Source organism: Notamacropus eugenii, chromosome 4, assembly GCF_028372415.1.
Source record: "Notamacropus eugenii isolate mMacEug1 chromosome 4, mMacEug1.pri_v2, whole genome shotgun sequence".
NCBI classification, from domain to species: Eukaryota; Metazoa; Chordata; class Mammalia; order Diprotodontia; family Macropodidae; genus Notamacropus; species Notamacropus eugenii.
Window position 1 is genome coordinate 470,173,366 of NC_092875.1, and position 23,905 is coordinate 470,197,270.

The window sequence follows — 23,905 nt, forward strand, 5'->3', positions numbered from 1 at the left end:
AATGAATGTTTATTAAACTGCAATTGACTTTTTTTTTTCAACTTGGAAAAATCATAATCTGAAATTGTTCCTTAACTTTAAGGTACATCCTGGAGAAGGAGAAGGAAGAAACTTCCTAAATGACAATCTAAAAAGTAACTTTCACAAAAATCCAGTTACCCTCCCACATGCTTGTAATTAGGTGTTTGCCTACATTTGTCTCTTAGTGGATTATGTACTAAACATTCCCAGACATTTTCCCAGTCTCTCCTTTATTTTAGGATCTTGGAACCAGATGAGGTCATTCTCTCCTGGAAAAAAAAGTGCTCAATTTTTCATGTGTCTTGGTATTCAGGCTTGATTTACAGTCTCAAATTTTAAAAATCAAATTTGATTTCTAATATGATTTCTCACAATTCTCAGAAACAAAAGTAATTGATTTCTTTAAATTTTGAGTTTATGATGTAAGTTTATTGCTCTTGTAATTGTCTGTGTTCTTCTAAGTTTGATAAACCTTTATGATACATGGACACTATTTTAAACAGATTTTGTGTTTATTTTTATACAGATTGTACACATCTGCTGTCATTTGTAAAAGAATTCTTTTTATATTTACATAATTGCATGTATATCTGTGTGAACATATTTTAAAGGAGTAAAGCCTAAGGCAACAGCAAGGAGAAACTATGAAAGCATAAACATAAGATTAAATCCATTTTAAGTTTAAGGAATCAAAAGGAAACTAACTCTAGGAAACTTCTTCAGTAGTAAGGGAATCCATTCCCAGAAATAATGTTCCCATGTGGTTTAAAGTGAGCCCTGTACATGGAATGTATTGATGACAGTCAGTACTTGCTTGTCCTTTATCCTAAAAATTCTTCATTTCTTTGGTCACTGCATCTAATTCCTGATTGAGTAGGGATTTCTAACTCACAATATGCAGAACTCATCCTGCTGGTCCACCAGATGATTTCACATGGGAGGAAGGGCTGCCGGAGGGTGTTTCCTGGCTCTTACCTAGCTAAAACTGACCATCTTTTCTTTCTTGTCCTCCCTGTCTTTGAAGGGGACCATCTTGTTTTGGGATTTATTTATTGTTTGAAATTTTGTGTTCCAAAATCTCACCCTCCCTCTTGCTCCTCCCCCACCCATTAAGAAGCCAAGAAAGATGATATCAATTATTCATGTGAAGTCATGCAAAGCCTATTTCCATATCAACCATGTTGAGGGTAAGGGAAAGCAAGAAAAATAAAGTGAAAAAAGTATGCTTCAGTCAGCATTCACAGTTCATCAGTTGTCAAGGTAGACAACATTTTTTATCATGGATTCTTTGGAATTATCTTGATTTGAATGGCCAAGTCTTTCACAATTGATCATCACTATAGCATTCCTCATCCTCTGCACAATGTTCTCCAGATTCTGCTTACTTCACTTTGAATCAGTTCCTAAAAGTCTTCCTAGGTTTTTCTGAAACCATCCTGCTCATCATTTCTTATGCAAAAGTATTCCATCATAATCATATATATCACAACTTGTTCATCCATTCCCCAGATGATGGGCATCCCCTCAATTTCCAGTTCTTTGCCACCATACAAAGAACGGTTAGAAATATTTTTGTACCTGTGGATCCTTTTCCCTTTTCTTTGATCTCTTTAGAATATAGACCTAATAGTGAGTCAAAGGGTATGCAAAGTTTTATAACCCTTTGGGCGTAGTTTCAAATTGTTCTCCAGAAAGGTTTGACCAGTTCACAACTCTACCAGCAGTACATCAGTATCCCTGTTTTTCCACATTCCCTCAAGAATTTGTCATTTTCCTTTTTGTCAAGTTATCCACTCTCATAGGTGGTAGAGCTGCTTTAATTAGAGATATAGAGCATTTTTTCATGTGATACTTTTTTTTATTATCTGTAAAATGAATCATTTATTTATTTTTGAGGCTTTAATTTATTTATTTTTCCTTTTCAACAGTCATTTCCACAAGATTTTGAGTTCCAAAATTTTCTCCCCATCTCTCCGTTCCCCCCACCCCAAGGCACCATACATTCTGATTACCCCTTCCCCCAATCTGCCCTCCTTTCCATCACACTCATCTCTTCCCTTATCCCTATCTTCCCTCTTTCCTTGTAAGGCAAGATAGATTTCTCTACCCCATTATCTGTATTTCTTATTTCACAGTTGCATGCAAAAACAATTCTCAACATTCATTCCTAAAACTTTTGAGTTCCAACTTCTCTCCCTTCCTCCTTCCTGTACCCACTCAGAAGGCAAACAATTCAATATAGGCCATACATGTGTAGTCATGCAAAAGACTTCCATAATAGTCATGTTGTAAAAGACTAACTATATTTTCCTCCATCCTATCCTGCCCCCCCATTTATTCTATTCTCCCTCCCCCAAAAGTGTTTACTTCTAATTACTCCCTCCTCTCATTTGCCCTTCCTTCTATCATCCCCCATACACACCTGACTTATCCTTTTCTCCCCTACTTTTCTGTAGTGTAAGATAGATTTTCATACCAAATTGAGTGTGCATGTTATTCCCTTCTTAAGCCAAATGTAATGAGAGTAAGCTTCACTTTTTCCCTCTCACCTCCCCCCCTTTTCCCCTCCATTGAAAAAGCTTTTTCTTGCTTCTTTTGTGACAGATAATTTACCCCATTCCATTTCTCCCTTTCTCTTCCCAATATATTCCTCTCTCACTCCTTAATTTTATTTTTTTAGATATCATCTCTTCCTATTCAATTCACCCTGTGCCCTCCATCTACATATATGTAATCTTTCCAACTACCCAAATACTGAGAAAAGTCTCAAAAGTTACAAATATTATCTTTCCATGTAGGAATGTAAACAGTTCAACTTTAGTAAGTCTCTTATGACTACTTCTCTTTTCTGTTTACCTTTTTATGCTTCTCTTGATTCTTGTGTTTGAAAGTCAGATTTTCTATTCAACTCTGATCTTTTCATCAAGAATGCTTGAAAGTGCTCTATTTCATTGAATGACTATTTTCCCCCTGAAGTATTATACTCAGTTTTGCTGGGTAATTTGGTTTTAATCTTAGTTCCTTTGATTTCTGGAATATCTTATTCCAAGCCTGTCAGTCCCTTAATGTAGAAGCTGCTAGATCTTGTGTTATCCTGATTGTATTTCCACAATACTCAAATTGTTTCTTTCTGGCTGCTTGCAATATTTTCTGCTTGATCTGGGAATTCTGGAATTTGGCTACAATATTCCTAGGAGTTTTCCTTTTGGGATCTCTTTCAGGAGGTGATTGATGGATTCTTTCCATATTTATTTTGCCCTCTGGTTCTAGAATATCAGGGTAGTTTTCCTTGATAATTCATGAAAAATGATGTCTAGGCTATTTTTTTGATCATGGCTTTCAAGTAGTCTGATAATTTTTAAATTGTCTTTCCTGGATCTATTTTCCAGGTCAGTTGCTTTTCCAATTAGATATTTCACATTTGTCTTCTATTTTTTCATTCCTTTGGTTTTGTTTTGTAATTTCTTGGTTTCTCATAAAGTCATTAACTTCCATCTGCTCCATTCTAATTTTGAAAGAACTATTTTCTTCAGTGAGCTTTTGAACCTCCTTTTCCATTTGGCTAATTCTGCTTTTTAAAGCATTCTTCTCCTCATTTGGCTTTTTAGACCTCTTTTACCATTTAGGTTAATCTATTTTTAAAGGTGTTATTTTCTTCAGCATTTTTTGGGTCTCCTTTAACAGGGGGTTGACTCGCTTCTCATGATTTTCTTGCATCTCTCTCATTTCTCTTCCCAATTTTTCCTGCACCTCTCTTACTTGATTTTCCAAATCCTTTTTGAGCTCTTCCATGGCCTGAGACCATTGCATATTTGGGGAGGAGAGGAGTAGATTTGGATTCAGAAGCCTTGACTTTGATGTCTTCCTCTGATGGTATGTATTGTTCTTCCTCACCCAAAAGGATGTAAGAAAATACCTGTTCACCAACAAAGTAGCCTTCTAGAGTCTTATTTTTCCCCCTTTTTTGAGCATTTTCCCAGCCAGTTACTTGACTTTTGAGTCCTTTTCTCAAGTGGAAGGTATACTCTAGGGACCTATAAGTTCTCAATTCCTCAATTCTCCAATGAAAGGAGAGGAGTTTACTTCTCTCCTGGCCTGTGCTGTGGTACAAGCACTCTTCTGCCCAAGATCTGCAAGTAGGATTACTTGTCCAGAGCCTCCACCAGTGTTCCTCCTCACCCCAGGACCACCACTCAGGGCTGAGATCTGGATCAGCAGATCAGTTCCCCCAGGATCTTTAGTCTGAGGGCTCCAAAAATGAATGCTGCCATCACCCTGGGGCCAGGGCTAGGGCAAGCCCCTGCTCCCTTCTCATCTAGGTGAAAGAGCTTTCTCACTGACCTTTGAAGTTGTCTTTGGCATTTGTGGGTTGAGAAATCTGGGAACTGCAGCTGCTACCTGTGATTCCACACCCTGAAGCCTGCTCTGGTCCTATCTTTGCCACACAGTGGGGTCAAGACTGGGCTGCACTCCCTGGGCTATGCTCACAATGTGATAGACTTTTCCTGTTGGCCTTCCAGGCTGCCTTGGGCTGGAAATCTCTTTCACTCTGTCATTTTGTGGTTTCTGCTGCTCTATAATTTGTTTATAGTCATTTTTAAAAGGTATTTTATGGGCTGTGGGAGAAGAACTACAGCTAGTCTGTCTTTCTACTCTACCATCTTGGCTCTGCTCCCCCCGTGTGACTCTTAATAGCTTTGATTTCTTTTTCTTAAAATTACCTCTTCATATCTGTCCTTAGACCATTTTATCAATTGGGAAATGGCTCTTATATAAATTTGGCTCATCTTCCTATATATTTCATAAATGAAGCCTTTATCAGAGAATTTTGTTGTAAAATATTTTTGCCAGTTTCCTGATTTTTTTCTAATTTTGGCTGCATTGGTTTTGTTTGTGCAGAAACTTTTAATATAATAAAAATTATCCATTTTACTTCACATGATCCTCTCTATCTCTTCTTTGTTCAAAAGCTCTTTAATTATCCATAGGTCTGACAGGTAGGTTTTTTTATTGTTCATGGGTAGGTAAAGCCAATATAATTTAACAATTGACAATTTTATCTAATCTATTTATGTAATACCATCCCACTTAAATTACTAAAAATTACCTTACTGAATTAGAAAAAAATAATAAAGTTCATTTGAGAAGAACAAAAGGTGAGGAACTTCAGAGTAACCAGGGAAAAAAAGATGTAAAGGAAGCAGGTTCAGTAGTATCAGACCTTAAACTATATTATAAGGTGAGAGCATTATTGAAGTGTAAAATGGATCATTTTTATTATTTTAAATGAACATTTTCTTGTATAAATAAAACCTATGAAGCCAAGAATAAAAGGAATCCAGAAAATTGAGGGAAAAATGTTCATAAACAGTCTCTCAGATAGAATAGGATTGAGTTGGAATATTGTTGTGGTGTAGAAAAGGATGATCTGGTTGACTTAGAAAAACATGGAAAGACTTGAACTTATGAAGGAAGATTCTATCCGCCTCAAGAGAAACAAATGGCAAGTAAAAATAAGCCTAGTACAGTCTTACATATGTCTATGAGTATATATATGTATATGTGTGTTTATAGATATCTGTATGTGTATATATGTTTGTGTGCACATACATCCATACATACACACGCACTTAATTGTAGCCTTCTTTGGAAGAGGAAGGGAGAAAAAAAAAAGTAAAAAGTGCAAAGCAGAGAACAAATGAAAACCTACGAGGAAACAAAGAAAAGCTGGATAGCTTTGAAAACAATGTGTAGCATTTATTATATGGATTTTCTTGAGATGGAAATTTGTAGTTTTATATTAAATCCTCTGTAGTGTTCTGCTGTGTATGACAGTGTTTTTTTCTTTCTTTTCGTATTTTGTATTTAAGTTTAAAATCGATTTAGAAACTGAAAAAAAAACAAGAAAATCACACAGATCCTAACTTCACAGCTAGTACTTGATCTCATTTCCTCTGATATCAAATCCAGCACTTTTTCCACTGCCTGAAAAGATGCCCCTATCTTTATACATATACATTTAGAGTAAATCAGCTTTAGAAAGACCTAGTTTCAAGGTCTGCTTCTGATATGTAACTATGTGACCCTGGGCAAATCATTTCATTTCTAAGTGATCCAGTAACTCATCTAAGACACGTTACAGATGAGTTGCCTTTCTGTTTTGGTGGAGGGAATTTCCACACTGAAAGTTCTTTATGCTGAGGAAAATCACAGATTTTGGACGGAAATGCAAAATTAACTGAAACTACAAAAGTGTCTGTTGTGCTGCTTCTTATAGCTCTCTATGTTTACTTAGTACAACTAGAAAAGAAAAATTCTGAGGCACTGCATAGCAGACACTACTTCATACAGATAGCAGTGGGGGCCAAACTTCTCAATCTTCTAGGCCACACAACATAGGCTAGCCACTAGGGTCCACAGCCACCCCATGCATGCTCCGAAAACATCTTGGGACCTGATTGTTTAATTGACTTTCTAAGTTCTTTCTCTAGTCTGGTGATCTCAAGATGGGGCCAGGGCATGCCAACAAAGGGGCAATGATAAGACTGCAATGACAACTGGTATGGCCAGCCAGATAGGCCATAGCCTCCCCAATTGACAATAACCAATCATAAGGTTCATCTGCAGCATGATGAGACCTACTTTGTATCATTATAGCCTAATACTCCTGATGTGGTCCTCATCCACTTACATTCTCCTTCCCCTGCTCTATACTGTACATTGACTCAAAAGTACAGTTATCTACCTGTGATACGAGTACCCACATCAACAGATGGGTAAGTGCCACTGGAAAATTTCTGCCTGCCTCCTCGCAAACCAACATACTTATCCATGCTATATGGTGTGTATCTTTTAATTAAAAAAAAATTTTTTTTTAAGAAATCTGTTTGCCTAGATACATTGATCAAATTAGTTACTAGTTCATCACATTAACTAGTAACTGAAAATTATTAGTTATAAGTCTGCCTATCCTCCAAGGCATACCCTGGGATTAAAAAAATTTAGTATATTCCATTATATTATTTTTAATAAAAATATTCATTTTAATGAGAGAAGAAGTTTTTACCTTTCATAAGATTAAAAATAGATTTAAATATTGTGTATTTCATCTGTCATCATTTTAAAATTTCTCTTGTATACATTTTATATTGAGCGCTACATTTGTTCAGCAGTGCATCATGTAATTTATAAGTTAACTTATCCTATAAAAGTATATATATACAGGTACAACATATTAAATACATGCTTATTTTTTTTTTTTTACTGGTAGGGTTGTATGATCAAAAAAGTTTTGAGATCATTTCTCTAGATCCATCAGCAAATCTTTGGTAACTTTAATTTGAATCATGACTGGAGTTTGGAAGCCAATATACATACAGCAATACATTGCCTTTTATTTTCTTTTGTTTTTTCTTCCTTTATAGCTGAAAAAAAAAGTCAGATCTCAGCTTAGTAGGTATTAAATACATGCTTGTTGATTTGACTCGGTAATAGATTGACAAGGTCTGGTCTTGTCCTGCTCAGCTTGGCACATTGGTTCTTTGACTGGCCCTCTGATACCACAGACACCCATTCACTGAAGCTTCAATTTCACAAGCAGTTCTGGCACTTGCTCAACCTGCATTGACCTACAAGTCTAAATACTAAAGCTGTGATATTTCCCATTACAGGGAATCTAGAAATATCTATGTCTGTCTGTCTATCTATCTATCTAGGTATTTGTGTGTGTGGGCAGGTAGGTGGCACAGTGCATAAAGTGCTGGAGTCAAGAAAACTCATCTTCCTGAGTTCAAATATGACCTCAGACACTTACTAGCTGTGTGACCCTGAGCAAGTCACTTAACCCTGTTTGCCTCAGTTTCCTCATATATAGTGATCCGGAGAAGAAAATGGCAAACAAGAAAACTCCCAATGGGGTCATGAAAGTTGGAGACAACCAAAACAGCCATACAACACACACATATATGTATGTAAATATGTATATACAGTATGGATACAAATAATACAAAATATGTACATACATATATATGAATATACACATATATACATACATACATACATGTGTATATATATGCCCAGGGTCACACTTTGGTCATCTGACCATGAAGGTTCTTTCCAGCTCGGTTGCTATAGACAATAGACAGATAGACACATATATACACACTCATATGTGTGTGCATGTATGTTGTGTGTATTATGCCTTTGATTGATCTAGCTCCTAAAAGAAGGTGATAGCTTTCTTTTTAAAAATCCTAAAAAGGAAACTCAATGTTCTTCATTTCTCTGCACAATAATCAGGCAACAGTACTCCTTCCTTATGCACACACACATACATGTACACACACACACACACACACACACACACACACAAAGTACAGATACTGTCTCTTATAACATACTGTTTAAGCACAATCAAATCTGAATTGCACAGGGTGTTATAAAAGACAGACTTGGACCTGCCAGCTTTCAGAGACTTTAAGAAGCCTTACAACACAATACGTTGAATTTCTTCAAGAAAGAATAAAATTGTCTTTGAGGTCTTGTGTGGTCTTAAGTGTTTCTTAACAAGCACAGACACTGACAGAGCAGGGCCATGTTTCTCTGAGTCTAACTTTGACTTTTTCTTTCATTTGACAAAGGACTAAAAGGCTGGTCCTTGACGTAATCCGAACGCAAACAGGGACCTCGTTAGCAGAAATCCTACAGACTCCAGCAACTCCAGAACAGGTACTTTGTCTTGGGGTGTGTGGATAGTAGTCAATAAACTCTCCGGGAAGCGACAGTCATGCAAAGTGCGTGGAGTGTTTTTTGGAAATCGCCCTGTGCTGTGCTCTTATCTAGCATGACGGTAGCCGTAGTAATAGAAACTAGCTTTTAGTTATTGTTTTAAGATTTGCAAGGCACTTTACAAATGATATCTCGTCTGAGCCTTGCAGCACCCCTCAGAGGTTGGTGTCATGATTATCTTCATTTTACGGATGAAGAAACTGAGGTAGGTTATATGACTTGCCCAAGGTCATACCTTGGTCAGCTAAGGTCCTTTCCAGTTCTCTCAGCTAAGAGTTACTATACATGCTGTGTGTCAACTAGCACCTTTCAAATAATTTGAACACAATCACAGAAACAAAGCATTAGAATTACACCGAATGTACTTGAGGTGCCTTAGACTCATCATTTTGAGCATTAGCTGTTGAGTTGTGGATTTGGTCACCCACTGGTTAATATTTCTGGTTGGTAGCATCCCAGATGAAGCAAAGTTTTCCTTCTGTTGCACATTTGATAACTGAAGAATTATTCCATAAAATCAAAAGCTCTTCTGTTGACTTTGAAGTCAGTTTTCCAAGCCTACTGTGTATATTTATTTTAAATGGAAACACAGTTCCGTTCTATGTGGGATTTTTTATAAACAGCTGGAAATGTTTTGGTTGTTCTTGATAAAGTGTATACTTCTATCTGAGTTATAGTTTAAAATGTCCACAAATTGTTTTAGCTGTAAGGAATACTGTGGTAACAAAAATTACTACAATTAAATGGAAGCTGTTCATTTTCTTGTGTTGAGCAGAATTGTTCCCAATTTCCCTAACTGAGTCTTCACGAACTCTTGTCTACTCACCAAAGCAAAAGTTTTGTAAGAATTTTTGCTGTAAACAAGCCAAAACGTCTGAGTTAATTGGCTGCTCCTTGAATCCTAGAAACCAAATATGCTGTGGGTGGAAGGCTGCATTATTTTAGTGCGAAGTTTTTAACTATTACAGTGCATTTTTGTTACTCTTTTTTACTGTTTTGTTGTTTCCAACGTAAACACTTGCTGGCTAGCTAGCCAATGGTTTTGCCTATGTCAGGGTATCCACTCAACTGTACACCTAAGAATGATCCACAACCAGTAACACCCATAATTCCTTGTAGGGTGTAGTTCATTGAGGAGGCAGAACAGCTGTCTCCACTTTATTAGGGACTTTGCTCATTCAAATAACAGGAAATATTTGTCATCATCCCTTTTGTTTTTTAGAAATATCAAACTCACTGGATTTCTCAGCTTTTGCCCCTGGTATTATCAGGATTTGAGTGCATAGGAACCTCTTCTTCCACAAAGATAATTCATGACTGGCCTATGAGTCTCTATATCTACCAATAATCATCCTGACAAAACACCAACATTTACCAGACTTCAGCCTTTATATTGAGGTTCTCTTCTTAGGGCTGCCATAACCACATTTCACCCAACAGCTATAGATTCGGAACTCAAAGGAATCATAGACATTATCTTTTCCAACCCCTTCATTTTATACATGAATAATTGATACAGAGCTGAGATTTGAACCCATGTCTTAAAGCGAACACATTTTCTATAGAGCCACATTGCTTTCCAAATTTTATTTCAGTTTCATCTAGTGTCTTTTCTAGAAAGGAAGATCATGTGTTTAAGAGAGCAAGAACATACCCATTGCTAAAAATAGTTTTGGCTTTGGTAGTGGGGGTAGCCATTTAAAACTTTTTCTGGCTGATCTTGATAAAAAGAAGTTTTGTTGATATGCATGTGTGTCTTACATGCAACATATAGATATTTAAAGACATAAAATTAGTTCTTCATAAATCCTACTTCAGTTAAGTAGATTTATTCTCCTGGGGCTTTTTTTTCTGTCAAAAGAAATATACTTTTTAGAGTTTCCTGGCGTGATCCTTACTAATTTAAATGCCCATTAGTCACTTTTCATTCTTCCTTTCCTCTCTTTCTCTTTTTTCCTTTCTTTCCTTTCTTCTTTCCTCCCTTCCCTCTTTCCCTAACTCCCTCTCTACCTCCCTTCCTCTGTCTCTGTCTGTCTGTCTGTCTGTCTCTCTCTCTCTCTCTCTCACACACACACACACACACACACACACACACACACACACACTCTCTCTCTCTCATCCTAACCACAATCTCATAATTACATTTTTGGGATAGGGACAAGAGTAGAGGGTGAAAAACTAAAAATCTTTCTTTATGCTTCTCAGGAACTTAAACATTCCTTAGAGATGGAGAATAGAGCGATTTTGGATTCCAAGACCCCTGAAGAAATGAAAAACAATCAGGCCATGTTTGAGGATAGCCAACTACCCTTAGAGCAGAAGAAGAGGAAAATTCAGAGGAATCTTCGGATACTGGAACAGAATGGACTTGTATCATCAGAAAATAAATACCAAGAAGTTATCAATGAGATTGCTAAGGTTTTTGGCATGATATTCTTTCTTACTTATTCAACAAAAATTGGTTGAGCGCCTACTGTGTGCAAATTTTTAGGCTAATTGCTATGTAGGGAATACCAAGATATATCAGACACACCCCATGAATTCCACAGGAGCTTAAAATCTCTGTAGCACTTTGACATAGATATTGATAACAACCAGCGTATGCAGGATGCCCTCCCCCAAATTAAGAGAAAATAAATGTTCTACAAACTTATTGAAAAACTACCATCAACCCCCCCCATCAAAAAACACCTTTGAGTTTTGGGAATAAACAAGAAACCAAGAGTCCTTTATAGATCTTTAACACTGTTGTGATCCTTAAGGTGCTCATTAAACATGACATCAGAATGTGTTACATGAACTTATAGGAATATTTCTTTGTCTGACGCTTTGGCCTAAATGCAGTCACGGTAGATTTGCAGTTGAACTGCCAGCCCGTTTCTGCAAATTCTCTTGCAAATCTTGCTGACAAAAAGTTTCAGACTATTGTGGGACTAAAGAAAAAAAAACAACATAGGAAGTGACTGTGTGGTCTGCATGTCAGAGATAAGAAAGTATACGTGGTATAGGGAAGCACTTTCATCCTTTCATTCTCCCCTCATCGCTTGTAAATTTACTTACATCCAAGAAGGTAAAATGGATTAGTTGAGAGATCAGAAATATAATCACAACTTCTCACATAAAAAATAACTCAGCTTCATTTTGCTGTGGAAATCTCTGGGTGTTTCTGACTATAGATTTTCTTCCTTTTAGCTCCAGGCCTTGTTTACTGTGGAGAAGTGAGAAGGGGGTTTTTAGGGGATGAGAGGAGTCCATTTTTTTTCTTAACACTATTATTATAAGGCTTTTACCCCAACTGGATCTCTATTATAAAGGAGTCTCACTTAAGGTGGTAGAAGAGTGCCTTCAACTAATCTCAGAAGTTTCTGTGGAAAGACTTAAAAATTGGTCTAGCCACATTGGTGTCAAACTTTCAGCCCACCTGCAAGCCACCACAACACTCCTGAACCAGATTAACACGTAATTGGGAAATGATTAACAAAAATATTATGCAATATAGATAATGCTAATTTGTGGTTTTCTAAGTCAATATTTGGCCTGGAGAATTTGCTTCTCTTTGAGTTAGCATTCCCCTAGACTCCATGTGTCTAGGGGAAACAGCCAAGTGTAATTTCTATTTTCTAAAGCAAAATACATCCAAATCCTGTCCTTTAGATTTGCAAGGAATGAAGATTGGTTTCTAGAAGTCACAACTACACCTCAGAGTAGCCTTTTTCATACTCCAGACCTTATTTTGAAGTCCCAACTGAAAGCGTTAATCGGCATTGAGATACCATGTATATTCTCCTATGAAACCTCTGAGGGAAACAGGGCAAACAAGGTTAAATGACTTGCCCAGGGAAAGGAGTTTTATCAGATCAAAAATGAAATTCTTCTTATTTCCTCAAGTGAATAAAATGATCACCAGTGGGCCCCACCCATCAGTCCAAAAGCATTTATGCAAAATGTAGATATTCCCTGCCAAAGAGTCCTTCCTTGTAGCAACTGGGTTCAAAAAAACAATTCTTGTTGTAAGCCATTTGTGAGATTATTCTAAAATTCTTGCCACTGGTTATCCTACAATGAAAATGACCTTAGCAACTGTCTTGTAATTAACAATTTCTTATATATGATCAAAAATAGTTTATAATTCTTTTTGCAGGTAAGAAATTAAAATAGTGACGTTCTCTAGAAAATTGCAAATTTCACACACATACACACATTCACACACAGAGTTTAAATAAGAGAAATTAGTTTATGAAACTGTATTTCAATCCCAAATTGTCAGTGCTTTAAAGCAAATTTCAAAATGACGTTTCTGCATTAATCCTATGTAATGGGGGCTCCTTTTTATCCTCAGGATATCCGGAATCAAAGAATGTACCTTCAAACTCGGAAAGCTGAGTTGGTGAAACTCCAGCAGACCCTGAATGCACTTAATTCCAAGTCAGCATTTTTCGAAGATCAAATTAATTATTACGACACCTACATAAAGACTTGTTTAGACAACTTAACAGGAAAGTAAGTTCAACTCATTGGTCTCATGAAGCCTTTCTTACGTTCATGAGGAGAACCTGAGTATTTTAAAAAGTCAACCATCATCACACATTCTGTCACTGTTCACAGTACAAGCTGAAAAGGCACAAGTGGATTTTGAAATGTTATTTTCTGTACCTGCTTTATAAGGTTTATATATGTGAGTTTTGTATTTAAGCTTTGTATGTTCCTACCCACTTGTACTAATCTGAGTCCTAATTCATGGAGAGTTTACAAGCAGGTAGGATTTCTACATTCATTGAGTAGAGGAGTGTGCAACTTAATACTTTTGTTTTAAAGAGGATACAGCTTCTAGATGTCATAACATTTCAGGTATAACACATTCATGTATGTGTTGTTCAGTCATTTCAGTCGTTTCTGAATCTTGGTGACCCCATTTGGGGTTTCCTTGTGAAGATACTGGAACAGTTTGCCATTTCATTCTCCAGCTTATTTTATAGATGAGGAAACTGAGGCAAACAGTCAAATGACTTGCCCAGGGTCACACAGCTAGTAAGCGTCTAAAAGCCAGATTTGAACTCAGAAAAAGGAGTCTTCCTGACTCCAGCTCTGACTCTCTCTGCACTATGCATCCCCTAGCCACCTGATTAAGCTACTTCAAATGAATCATTTTTAAAAATTCATGAGTTCAGGAGCTTTTAACAAAATGTTCCTTTTTTTTCTGTTCATAGATTAATCGTAGGCTTATTGCTAATAACAGTAATATTAACATGTGCTTAACAATAATAATAATAAATGTCTGGTTTACAGAAACTTTACATGTTAGCTCATTTGGTGTTCATAACAACCCTTTGAGGTAGGTGCTGTTATATCCCTGTTTTACAAGTGAGGAAACTGAGGCGAAAAGATTTGCCTAGAGTCACACAACTAGTGACTGAGGCCAGATCTGACCTTGGGTCTTCTGATTCCCAGTCACACCTCTATTCTGTTCACAGCACCCTCTCTAACTTCCTCATTCTCAACTACAGTGGACAATGGCAAACGCAAAAGAAAAAAAGAACATCAGTGAAAATATTTTAAAATACATGGGAGAAAGCAGAACCGTTTAGATTGGGAATGCAAACAGGGTAATTGTGTTGCTACTGTACTAAATTTAACCCATTGTAAATACTACACGCATGACAGAAGTTCATGGTTCCATAGACAATTTTATTCTCAGCAAACCGAAATGTTTCTGTTGTTGGATCAAATTCATAATTTCTAAAACATGTTAATTTGTTGAACAAATTTCCATTGTATTGGGGGAAATGTATTTTGAATGTGGCAAAGGCAGAGAATGAATGCATTTTAATACATTGTATATTTGAGGTTAGCTTGCCATTAGAAAAATCTTTTTGATGGAATGATGGAAGTCTTTCTCTATTTTCAGAAACACAAGGAGGTCAATTAAATTAACTGGAAAAGAAGCAGCAAGTAGATACAAGAAGGCAAAACCAGTGAGGTACACAGCATCCAAGCTCCACGATAAGGGGGTCCTGCTGGAGATCGAAGACCTTCAGACCAATCAGTGAGTGTTACTGTGAACGTTCAGGGGAGCCGGTTACCCCCTTAAAGGCCTCTGGAAGGCAACTGCTGCCTCTGAGGAGAAAGTTTGTAGGTCCGTGACTCCTTAGAGCCAACCAGGGTATAATCTAGATTTCTTAGCCTAAAATTCAGTGGCCTTCACCATCTGACCCCAGTCTAAATTTTTAGCCCTCTTATCTCTACCTACTCCCCTTGCAAAATGGTCTCCTCCTGCTAAACTGAACTGGTACTCAGCACACCTGGGCTTTCTCATCTCTATTTCAATGTTCTTGCTCTCTCTCCCTCTCTCCCTCCCGCCTCTCCTTCCCTCCTTCCCCCCTTCCCCCTCTTTCTCTCCCCGCTCTCCCTCTCCCTCTCTCTCTCTCCCTCTCCCTCTCCCTCCTCTTTTTGCCATCCTCTCTGCTGGTCCAAATCCCATTCGTCCTTTCAGGCCCAGCTCAGACCCCACTGCTGAGCATCTTCCTCTCCTATAAATGGCCCTCTTCTAAATTCCTGTGTTCCTTGCTTAATGACCTTCAATTGGCACTTCTCATATCCTATGCTTTGAAAGCTTGGTTAGCATTTCATCGTATGTCTTATCTCCCCAACTAGATTAGAAGCTTCTTAAAAACCAGGACTACTTCTTAAATGTCTTTGGATCTCCCAGAGGCCCTTGTATAACGTAGGTGTTGTGCTCCTTAGTATGTATCAGTCTATTTCACTTTCCGGCATGGTGCCTCTGCTTAGGTTATATCAATCTGCTCGTTGTCCCCTTAAAGAAGTGGAGCATTCTGTTCATTTGACTTTCCCTGTGCCAGTCTCCATGCTTCATTCCCTCTGCCCATCTCTTCCTCTTGGCTCTCCCTCTGCTTCAAAACTCCCTTGTCCCAGAAGAACTGCCATAGTTTATTCCCCACCTATTTCTCTTTCTCTCTTTTTCTCCTCACAATTTATTTTACTTTTAATTTATGGAATAAAACAAGCATTTCCATAACATAGTATAATAAAAAGCAGATAATTGCCCACGAAGCTGCAAATCTAGAGATGGCTACCATTTGACACAAATACCCACCTACGTCCCTTCAGGACTTAGGTTCTCAGTGCTGTGCCTATGTGTCAGCCTGGGACAGCTTATAGTGTCCCAGTGCAATAAGCACAGTGCAATAAGTGCGATTCATGTTGTCTCATGTCACTTGGGCTTGTAGTCCAACATATTACCATGTGTTATCAATACTCACATTATGAATTTTTCTCTCAAGGTTTAAGAATGTTGTGTTTGACATCGTACCTACTGAAGAAGTGGGTCACTTTGAAGTCAGAGCAAAATTCCGAGGTGTTGAGATGGAAAAGGTTCCCCTCGATATTCAGGTAAGATATCCTTTTCTGTGCCACCTGGGGCTGACGTGTGATATCTTTGAAGGATTGCCAGATTGTAATCAGGGTGGCCTGGGTCCAAATCCCAGATCTTCTTATTAGCTGTCACGTCACTTTGATCAAATTTCTGTCAGACTTTTTGTGGGGGTTAAAGAGCTTTGAATAAGCAAGAACATATAGTTGGCCTGGTACCCAAACTACTGCAAATGCATAAGAAATGAGGCAATAACAAAAATTTTAGTGCTCAAGATTAATGCTTAAATGTATTACATTGTACTAGCCTTGTTTAATGCAATTATTAGCTCTAGCTACTTAGGGTAACTCATTTGTGAAGCCTCTTGACTTTGTAGTCACACCTAGGTTAATAATACCTGGATGTGTGTTTGTCCTTCATTCTCGAAGAGGACCACGACATCAAGATGATGACATGACTTGCAGTTGACTTTGATCTGAGTGAGGGAGGGCTGTGCAAGGTCACCAGCCTCATTTTCTTCTCTTGAGCCATCTGGGTCCAGTGACCTAATAATCATCAGGATGGCTGGAGATGGCCCAGGATGCAATGGGAGACCCTGGCCCTTTCAGACTAAGGTCTTATCCGTTCTCACTTTGAGATACACCCATTCAATGAATAGACTTTTTTAAGTAATTACTCAAGGGATGGCCACTTTATTAAAAAAAAAAAAGATCAAACTGGAAGGGGAAGACCTTCCTCATGGTTCCTGAGTAAAAGAGAGACAGTTACTATATAGTATTTACAACAACAACTAGCTACTTAGAGTAATTCATTTGTGAAGCCTCTTAATTTTGTAGTCACTCCCGGGTTAATAACACTTGATAAAATGCTGGCAAACATGAAAAAAAAATAGAAACCTGTTGTGGTTTGTGACTTGTGGGGATCAGTGACTTAGTGAGGGATAGAGAGTCATGTGATTTCTAAGGATTATGCTTCTGGATACTGAATTCAGCTGCAGGAGAATAATAAGTGAGCAGGAGACAGCCCTGTTTTCCTTCAATGAGTAACTTGAATAACACTTCCTTTAAAATCATGCAGTATTGAAATATGAACCAAGCCTGGCTTTATTTTTTTCAAGAGTTTGCTATTTGTGATAGAATTAACTTATTCCCATTGTCCTGTTTTGTTAAACCTGGACCCCAGAAGTTTAGGGTATACAGGTGTTTCTGTACAAGCATGAATGGATGAATATTAAAAAGCTATTAGCAATTTTTAAAAAATCTCTTTTCTATTTGTAAACATATGGTAGTCTCTACTGAATAGTCACTCTAGTAGCAAGTTGTTGAAGGAAGATTTGGTTTGAAAAATGGTGACATAATGAACAGCTGAGTCAGGAGACACCAGACTAGTAAATGTCAGTGCTAGATATTGAGTGTTCTTATCGGTAAAATAAGGGGATCGTATTCATTCATCTCCAAAGTCCCCTGTAGTTGTGAGAGAGACAGAGACAGAGACAGAGACACCTAGGGATTTAGAATAAAAAATGAAACTCTCCATGCCCTCAAATTGTTCCTGATGAATATCTGGTCACTGGACCCAGATGGCTCTGGAGGAGAAGTGAGCTCTCCCTCACTCAAAACAAAGTCAAGTGCAAGTCATGTCATTATTTCTCTGATGGCATGGTCTTCTTCGGCAACGAAGGACAAACACAGCAACAACAGTAATCTATATTTGTTCAGTCATCTCCGACTCTTTGTGACCCCATGGATCATAGCATGCCAGGCAATTCTGTCTTCCACTATCTCCCAAAGTCCGTCCAAGCTCATGTTTGTTATATCCATAACATTATCTAACATCTCATCCTCTGTCATCTCCTTTTCCTTTTATCTTCAATCTTTCCCAACATCAGGGTATTTTCCAATGAGTCTTGTCTTCTCATGATGTGGCCAAAGTATTTAAACTTCAGCTTCAGTATTTAACCTTCCAATAAATACTGAGGATTAATTTCTGTAAGTATTGACAGTTTTGAAATCCTTGCTGTCCGAAGGATTCCCAGAAGTCTTCTCTAGCACCACAGTTCAAAACCATTGATTCTGCAGCCCTCAGCTTTCCTTAAAGTCCAGTTCTCATGGTCATACTTATATACATATATATCACATGGTATATGCATATATACTTTGACTGTATTAGTCTTTGTCAGCAAGGTGATACCTCTGTTTTTTAGCACACTGTCCAGATTTGCCAAAGCTTTCCTTCAAAGGAGCAAGTGTCTTTTAATTTCATGATTGCAGTCGTCTTCTGCAGTGATTTTTGAGTCCAAGAATATAAAATATGACTTTGATTCCATTTCTTCTACCTCCATTTTCCAGGAAGTGATGGGACCAATTGTCATAGTCTTGGTTTTTTTCATTGTTAAGCTTCGAGCCAGTTTTTACACTTTCTTCTTTCCCCCTCATCAATAGGCTTCTTAATTCTTCACTTTCTGCCATCAGCATGGTATCATCTGCCTATCTGAAACTGTTGATATTTCTACTGGCAACCCTAATTCATGCTGTACTCTGCATACAAGTTAAATAAGGTGACAATATACGGCCATGTTCCACTCCTTATCTGATCATAAACCAATTCCGTTGTTCTGTGTTCAGTTCTGACTGTTGATTCTTGACTCAAATACACGTTCCTCAGGAGACAAGTAAGATGATCTGGCACTCCCATCTCTTTGAGGACTTGCCACATTTTGTAGAGATCCACATGGTTAAAAGCGTTTGTATAGTCAATGAAGCAAAGTAGATTTTTTTTCTGGAACTCCCTTGCTTTTTCCATGATCCAGTAAATGTTGGCAACTTGGTTTCTAGTTCCTCTGCCTCTTTGAAAACCAGCTTGCTCTTCTGGTAATTCTTGGTTCGCATACGGCTGAAGCCTAGCTTTCAGAATCTTAAACATAATGCTACTGGTGTGTAAAATGAACATAGTTGCTCGGTAATTGGAGCATTCTTTGGCCATTGCCCTTCTTTAGGACTGGGATCCTAAACAATCCACTGTCCACTGCTGAGTTTTCCAAATTTGTTAGCATACTGAGTGCAGCACTTTAACAGCATCACCTTTTAGGATTTTAAATGGCTTAGCTGGAACTCTTTATCACCTCCACTAGCCTTCTCATTAGCAGTGTTTCCTAAGGCCCACTTAACTTCATTCTGCAGGATATCTGGCTCTTGATCATAGTTATTAGTGACTTTAAGAATCTTCTTGTATATGTGTTTTTTCTTGCCACCCCTTCTCAATCTCTTTTGCTTCTGTTAAATCCCTACCATTTCTGTCTTCTTTTAGAACCAGTTTTGCATGAAATGTTCCCTTTGTATCTCTGATTTTTTTTTTTTGGTCTTTCCCATTCTATTGTTTTCCTTGATTTTTAAGAAAACCTTCTTTCTTGCCGTGTCATTTTCTGGAATTCTGCTTTCAGTTGGATATCACTTTCCTTTCCTCCATTTTCCCTTAGCTATTTGTAAAGCTGCATCACACAACCATTTTTCTTTCTTGCTTTTCTTTTGCTTTGGGATGTTTTTTGTTGCTACCTGCTGTACAGTATTTCAAGCCTCTGTCCATAGGGTTAGAATCGGCATTTAGGGTTAGGGTAACCCTAACCCGATTCTAGTTCTTCAGGCACTCTATCTACTAGGTCTAATCCCTTAAATCTAGTCATTTCCACTTCACATATCCATAAGGGATATTATTTAGGTCATAGATATACAATATCACACTTCTCTCTACTTTCTTAAGTCAGAATTGTTCATTAAGAAGCTCATCATCTGAGGTCTTGTCTTAACTGAGCTTCTCCACCTTAGGCTGCAAAGTATATGAAAAATCAGATTTTTCTACTGACCATCTGGAGATGTCCATGTATAGAGTCACCTTTTGGATTGTTGAAAAAGAGTGTTTCCAAGTTATCATGACAAAACTCTTATTGGTATCTGTCCTGTGTCATTTTGTACTCTAAAACCAAACTTTCTTGTTATTTCAATTATCTTTTGATTTCTTACTTTAGCATTCCAGTTCTCCATGAAGAATGTGACATCTTTTTTTGGTATTATTTCTAGAAAATGTTGTAGGTGTTCATAGAATTGATCTACTTTGTCCTCTTTGGCATCAGTGGTTGGAGCATAGACTTGTATTACTGGGACGGTGAAGGTTTGCCTGGGATTCAAACAGATGTCATTCTGTCATTTTTTAGATTGTACCCCAGTACGGCTTTTCTTGCCTTTCTGTTGACTGTGAGGGCGACTCTATTTCTTCTAAGTAGTCTATACAGCGATCACTTGATTTTAATTCACCCATTCCCATTCATTTAAGTTCACTGATTCCCAAGATGTTGATGTTTAATCTTTCCATCTTCGGTCTGACCATATCCAGCTTACCTTGCTTCATAGATCTTACATTTGAGATTCTGTGCAGTATTGATCTTTACAGCATTAGACTTTCCTTTCATCACCAGACACATCTGTCGCTGAGCCTCCTTTGACTTTAGCCCAGTCTCTTCACTAGTACTAGAGCTACTTATTGTCCTCAGTAGTGTGTTATACACCTTCCAACCTGGAGGCTCATCTTCCAGTGTCATATCTTCTTATGCTTTTTTATATCATTTTAATGCTGTCCATGGGGTTTTCTTGGCAAAGATACTAGAGTGGTTTGCCATTTCCTTCTCCAGTAGATCACCTCTTATCAGAAGTCTCCACTGTGACCTGTCGATCTTGGTAACCTTGCACTGCATAACTCATAGTTTCACTAAGCTACACAAGCCCATGACAAGGCAGTGTTTGAGGAGGGGCAACCAAGGGTTTATCAGATCCAAATGAGAACCTCATAAGCTAAAGTGGGAAAAAAACCCATCATACCACCAAATATGTTAAATCACTGTTCGTTCTTTTCACTTGCCTAAAATAGTTCATTTCTTTTATTTTTTTAAAAAGAATATATTTTATATATTTCCTTTTATGAAGTTCTTTTTTCTTCATTAAGTTGGTAAAATTTTATTTTTATTGTGAACTTAACCATCAATAAATAAAAACATTTCAATACTAAAGGCTTGTATAAGAAACTGAATTTCTGTACTATTACAAATAGTACTATCCTATACTATTACAAATGTCTTTTTAAGAATATATAATACATATATGTGTGTGTGTATGTATATACATACATACAAAGAGACAGAGAGAGACAGACATAAACCAGGTTTAGCAAGGAAGTAATTAAAAAGGATTTTTTTGGTCTATTTTCCTAGCCCAGATACCCATCTGAGGAGGGATTATAGTATTAAACATAGAAAGATATCAGTTGCTTATGGAATTAGCGCTTTCAAAGATTCTGAAACTAGAAGCATATCTAAGTAGTCTAGAATTGGAATTGTGCACGCACAAGAAGTTAATCTAACCAGATTTGGAACATTCTCCCCAACTCCATTAGAGCAAACTGCAGCTTTTCCAGGGGACTTTGAGGACTGTAGGCGCCAAGGAAGTAGGTATGTGATTAGAAGTCTTGAAGAGCTGAGGTTTCAGAAGTTAGAAAATGGTAGATGAGACATCGGCATCAGTCCAAAGCAATCCAGGAATGAGCTCCACTAACGAAACTAATGGCCAAAGCCTAGTCAAAAAAAAAAAAATTCATTCTCAATAATTATTATTAGCCCTGATTCTTCAGCCACAAATTGAAAACAACCTAGAAGTGCGTACACCATCTCAACCCATCAATTTGGCAAAAATGATTGAAAACAAAGCTCCTACCATAATGGAGAAACGGTCAATTTCAAATGTTGCTGGTCGAATAGCAAATGAAACATCCCTTTATTTATTTATTTAGGCAAGCAGTTTGACAATGTACCTAGTAATAGATTAAAAAAATTATCATTCCTAAAAATTCCATTGTTGAAGATATATCATGAATGTGTCATCAGGAGAGGGAAAAGAAAAAGCTTTCAGAGATTTTCATAGCAATTTCATATGTAATTGTCCCCTGCTCTCCCTCCATACTCCCCCCCCAAAAAAAACTAGGAGTAATTTAAATGTCCAGCATTAAGGAAATGGTTAAATAAATTGATAAGCACAGAAGTAATGTAAATTGTATTCCATAATCTCATCACTTTAGACAAATATGGGAGATATGAAGAAATTTGGAAAGACCTTAATAAAATAATGCAAAAAAAAGGAGGAGCAGAAGAATACTGTATACTGAATACAAATATTTGAAGAAAGATAAACAATAATGAATAGGCAAGGAAATCTGATGGGTACTTAGAAAGAAGCAGCTGAAGAATTTGATGCTTTATTCATCCAAATTAATTTAAATATAAATTATTATCTAAGTTGAGTTGCTTACCTCTATTTCAACATTAAAATGTCAAAACATTTGATTTTGAAGATATAAGATCAAGAGGATTGCTTTCTTTCATATAAATCAGTACTGGCCAGATGCGTTTGGTTTACCTTTTCCACCCAGTTCTTTGTGTGCATGTTTAGAAAAAGTTTAAAATACCAAGTTGCAATTTAATCATGTTCCTTCTGATTACAGGATTTGCTTCAGATGCAGTATGAAGGAGTAGCTGTAATGAAAATGTTTGATAGGGCTAAAGTGAATGTAAACCTTCTTATATTCCTGCTGAACAAGAAATTCTATGTAAAATAAAATGCTCCCAGATATATCATGGACTCTGGATCCAATGGATTGGGAAATGCATTTGTTCAGGATCTTTGTTTTGAAATATGATTGAAGTCACTGCTCATGGAAATGTATTTGATTTTTTTCAAAGACCAAAACTGTTCAGAAGAATGTACCCATGTGCCTTTTTGATGATCTGCTATTACAGTAGAATGCTACACAATACGAATTAATGTAAACTCTTCCAGATCATACTGTGGTGTAGGGATTCCAATATGAACCCTCCTGTTTCACAGCATTTTCAAGTACTATGTTCCATTTTAAAGTAGTTGAAGAAATGTCTAAAGCTATTTTCCTATGAGGATTTTTTAAATGTTTCATTTGCATACTAGAATTCTTCGTAGATTTTTTTTTTAATCTGTGAAGAAATGAAAGCCTAATTATTTCTAAGGAATCACTTAGATGAATAAACTTAGTACTAAACCCTGCCTTCTGGGAGGTGTCAATTATAAAGTGAACTTTTGTGCAATTCAAATAAAGTTTTTATAGGTAATTACAATACAATACAATAACATTTTCTGTATAAAAGTATATATTTTACGTGATTTATTCCTACTAAATAAAAGTGCACTACTGCCTCATGGTCAAAACCTTTCTACTCAAGCCTTTAATTTAAGTGGCAAAGAAGTGATGTGGATAGCAATCAGTAGGGGGTTTTTTTTCATGGTTTATTCAAACACTTAAATTGTGCCTCTCAATTTCTTTTTTTTTAATGCAATAAAATCAGTATCTAAATGGTTTAAAATGTATTCCTGAGAGATTGTTCTATGTAAAATAAATGTTACTTAATTACATCATTTGTGTGTAAAGGCTTTTTAACAGTGAGGAATAGATTTTTCTTAGGGCAGCTCACTCAGAAAAAAAAAAACCTCATCCAACGAACCAATTATAAAAATCTGCCTTATGGTTTATTTGAGCCCAATTTTAGTTCTCATCTTGACTTCCGTTGATAGCTTATATGCTTCTGAATGGCCTTTCTTCATCTCTTCCTGGTATTATTGTCTTTTACAGGAAGAGAAATTA

The 23,905-nt window shown here is 37.1% G+C and overlaps 1 protein-coding gene across 3 annotated transcripts in view; it reads left to right on the forward strand.

Moving 5' to 3' along the window:
* The window catches only part of IQGAP2 (IQ motif containing GTPase activating protein 2), a 340,434-nt gene extending 316,758 nt beyond the window's left edge, over window positions 1-23,676 (forward strand). For all 3 annotated transcript variants that reach the window (XM_072606382.1, XM_072606381.1, XM_072606383.1), the window contains 6 exons: window positions 8,661-8,748; window positions 11,014-11,226; window positions 13,148-13,308; window positions 14,714-14,851; window positions 16,107-16,215; window positions 22,736-23,676. In XM_072606382.1, the coding sequence (XP_072462483.1) occupies window positions 8,661-8,748; window positions 11,014-11,226; window positions 13,148-13,308; window positions 14,714-14,851; window positions 16,107-16,215; window positions 22,736-22,849 (823 nt within the window). In that variant the 3' untranslated portion in view covers window positions 22,850-23,676. The remainder of the gene's footprint in view (window positions 1-8,660; window positions 8,749-11,013; window positions 11,227-13,147; window positions 13,309-14,713; window positions 14,852-16,106; window positions 16,216-22,735) is intronic.
* Window positions 23,677-23,905: the final 229 nt, after the last annotated feature.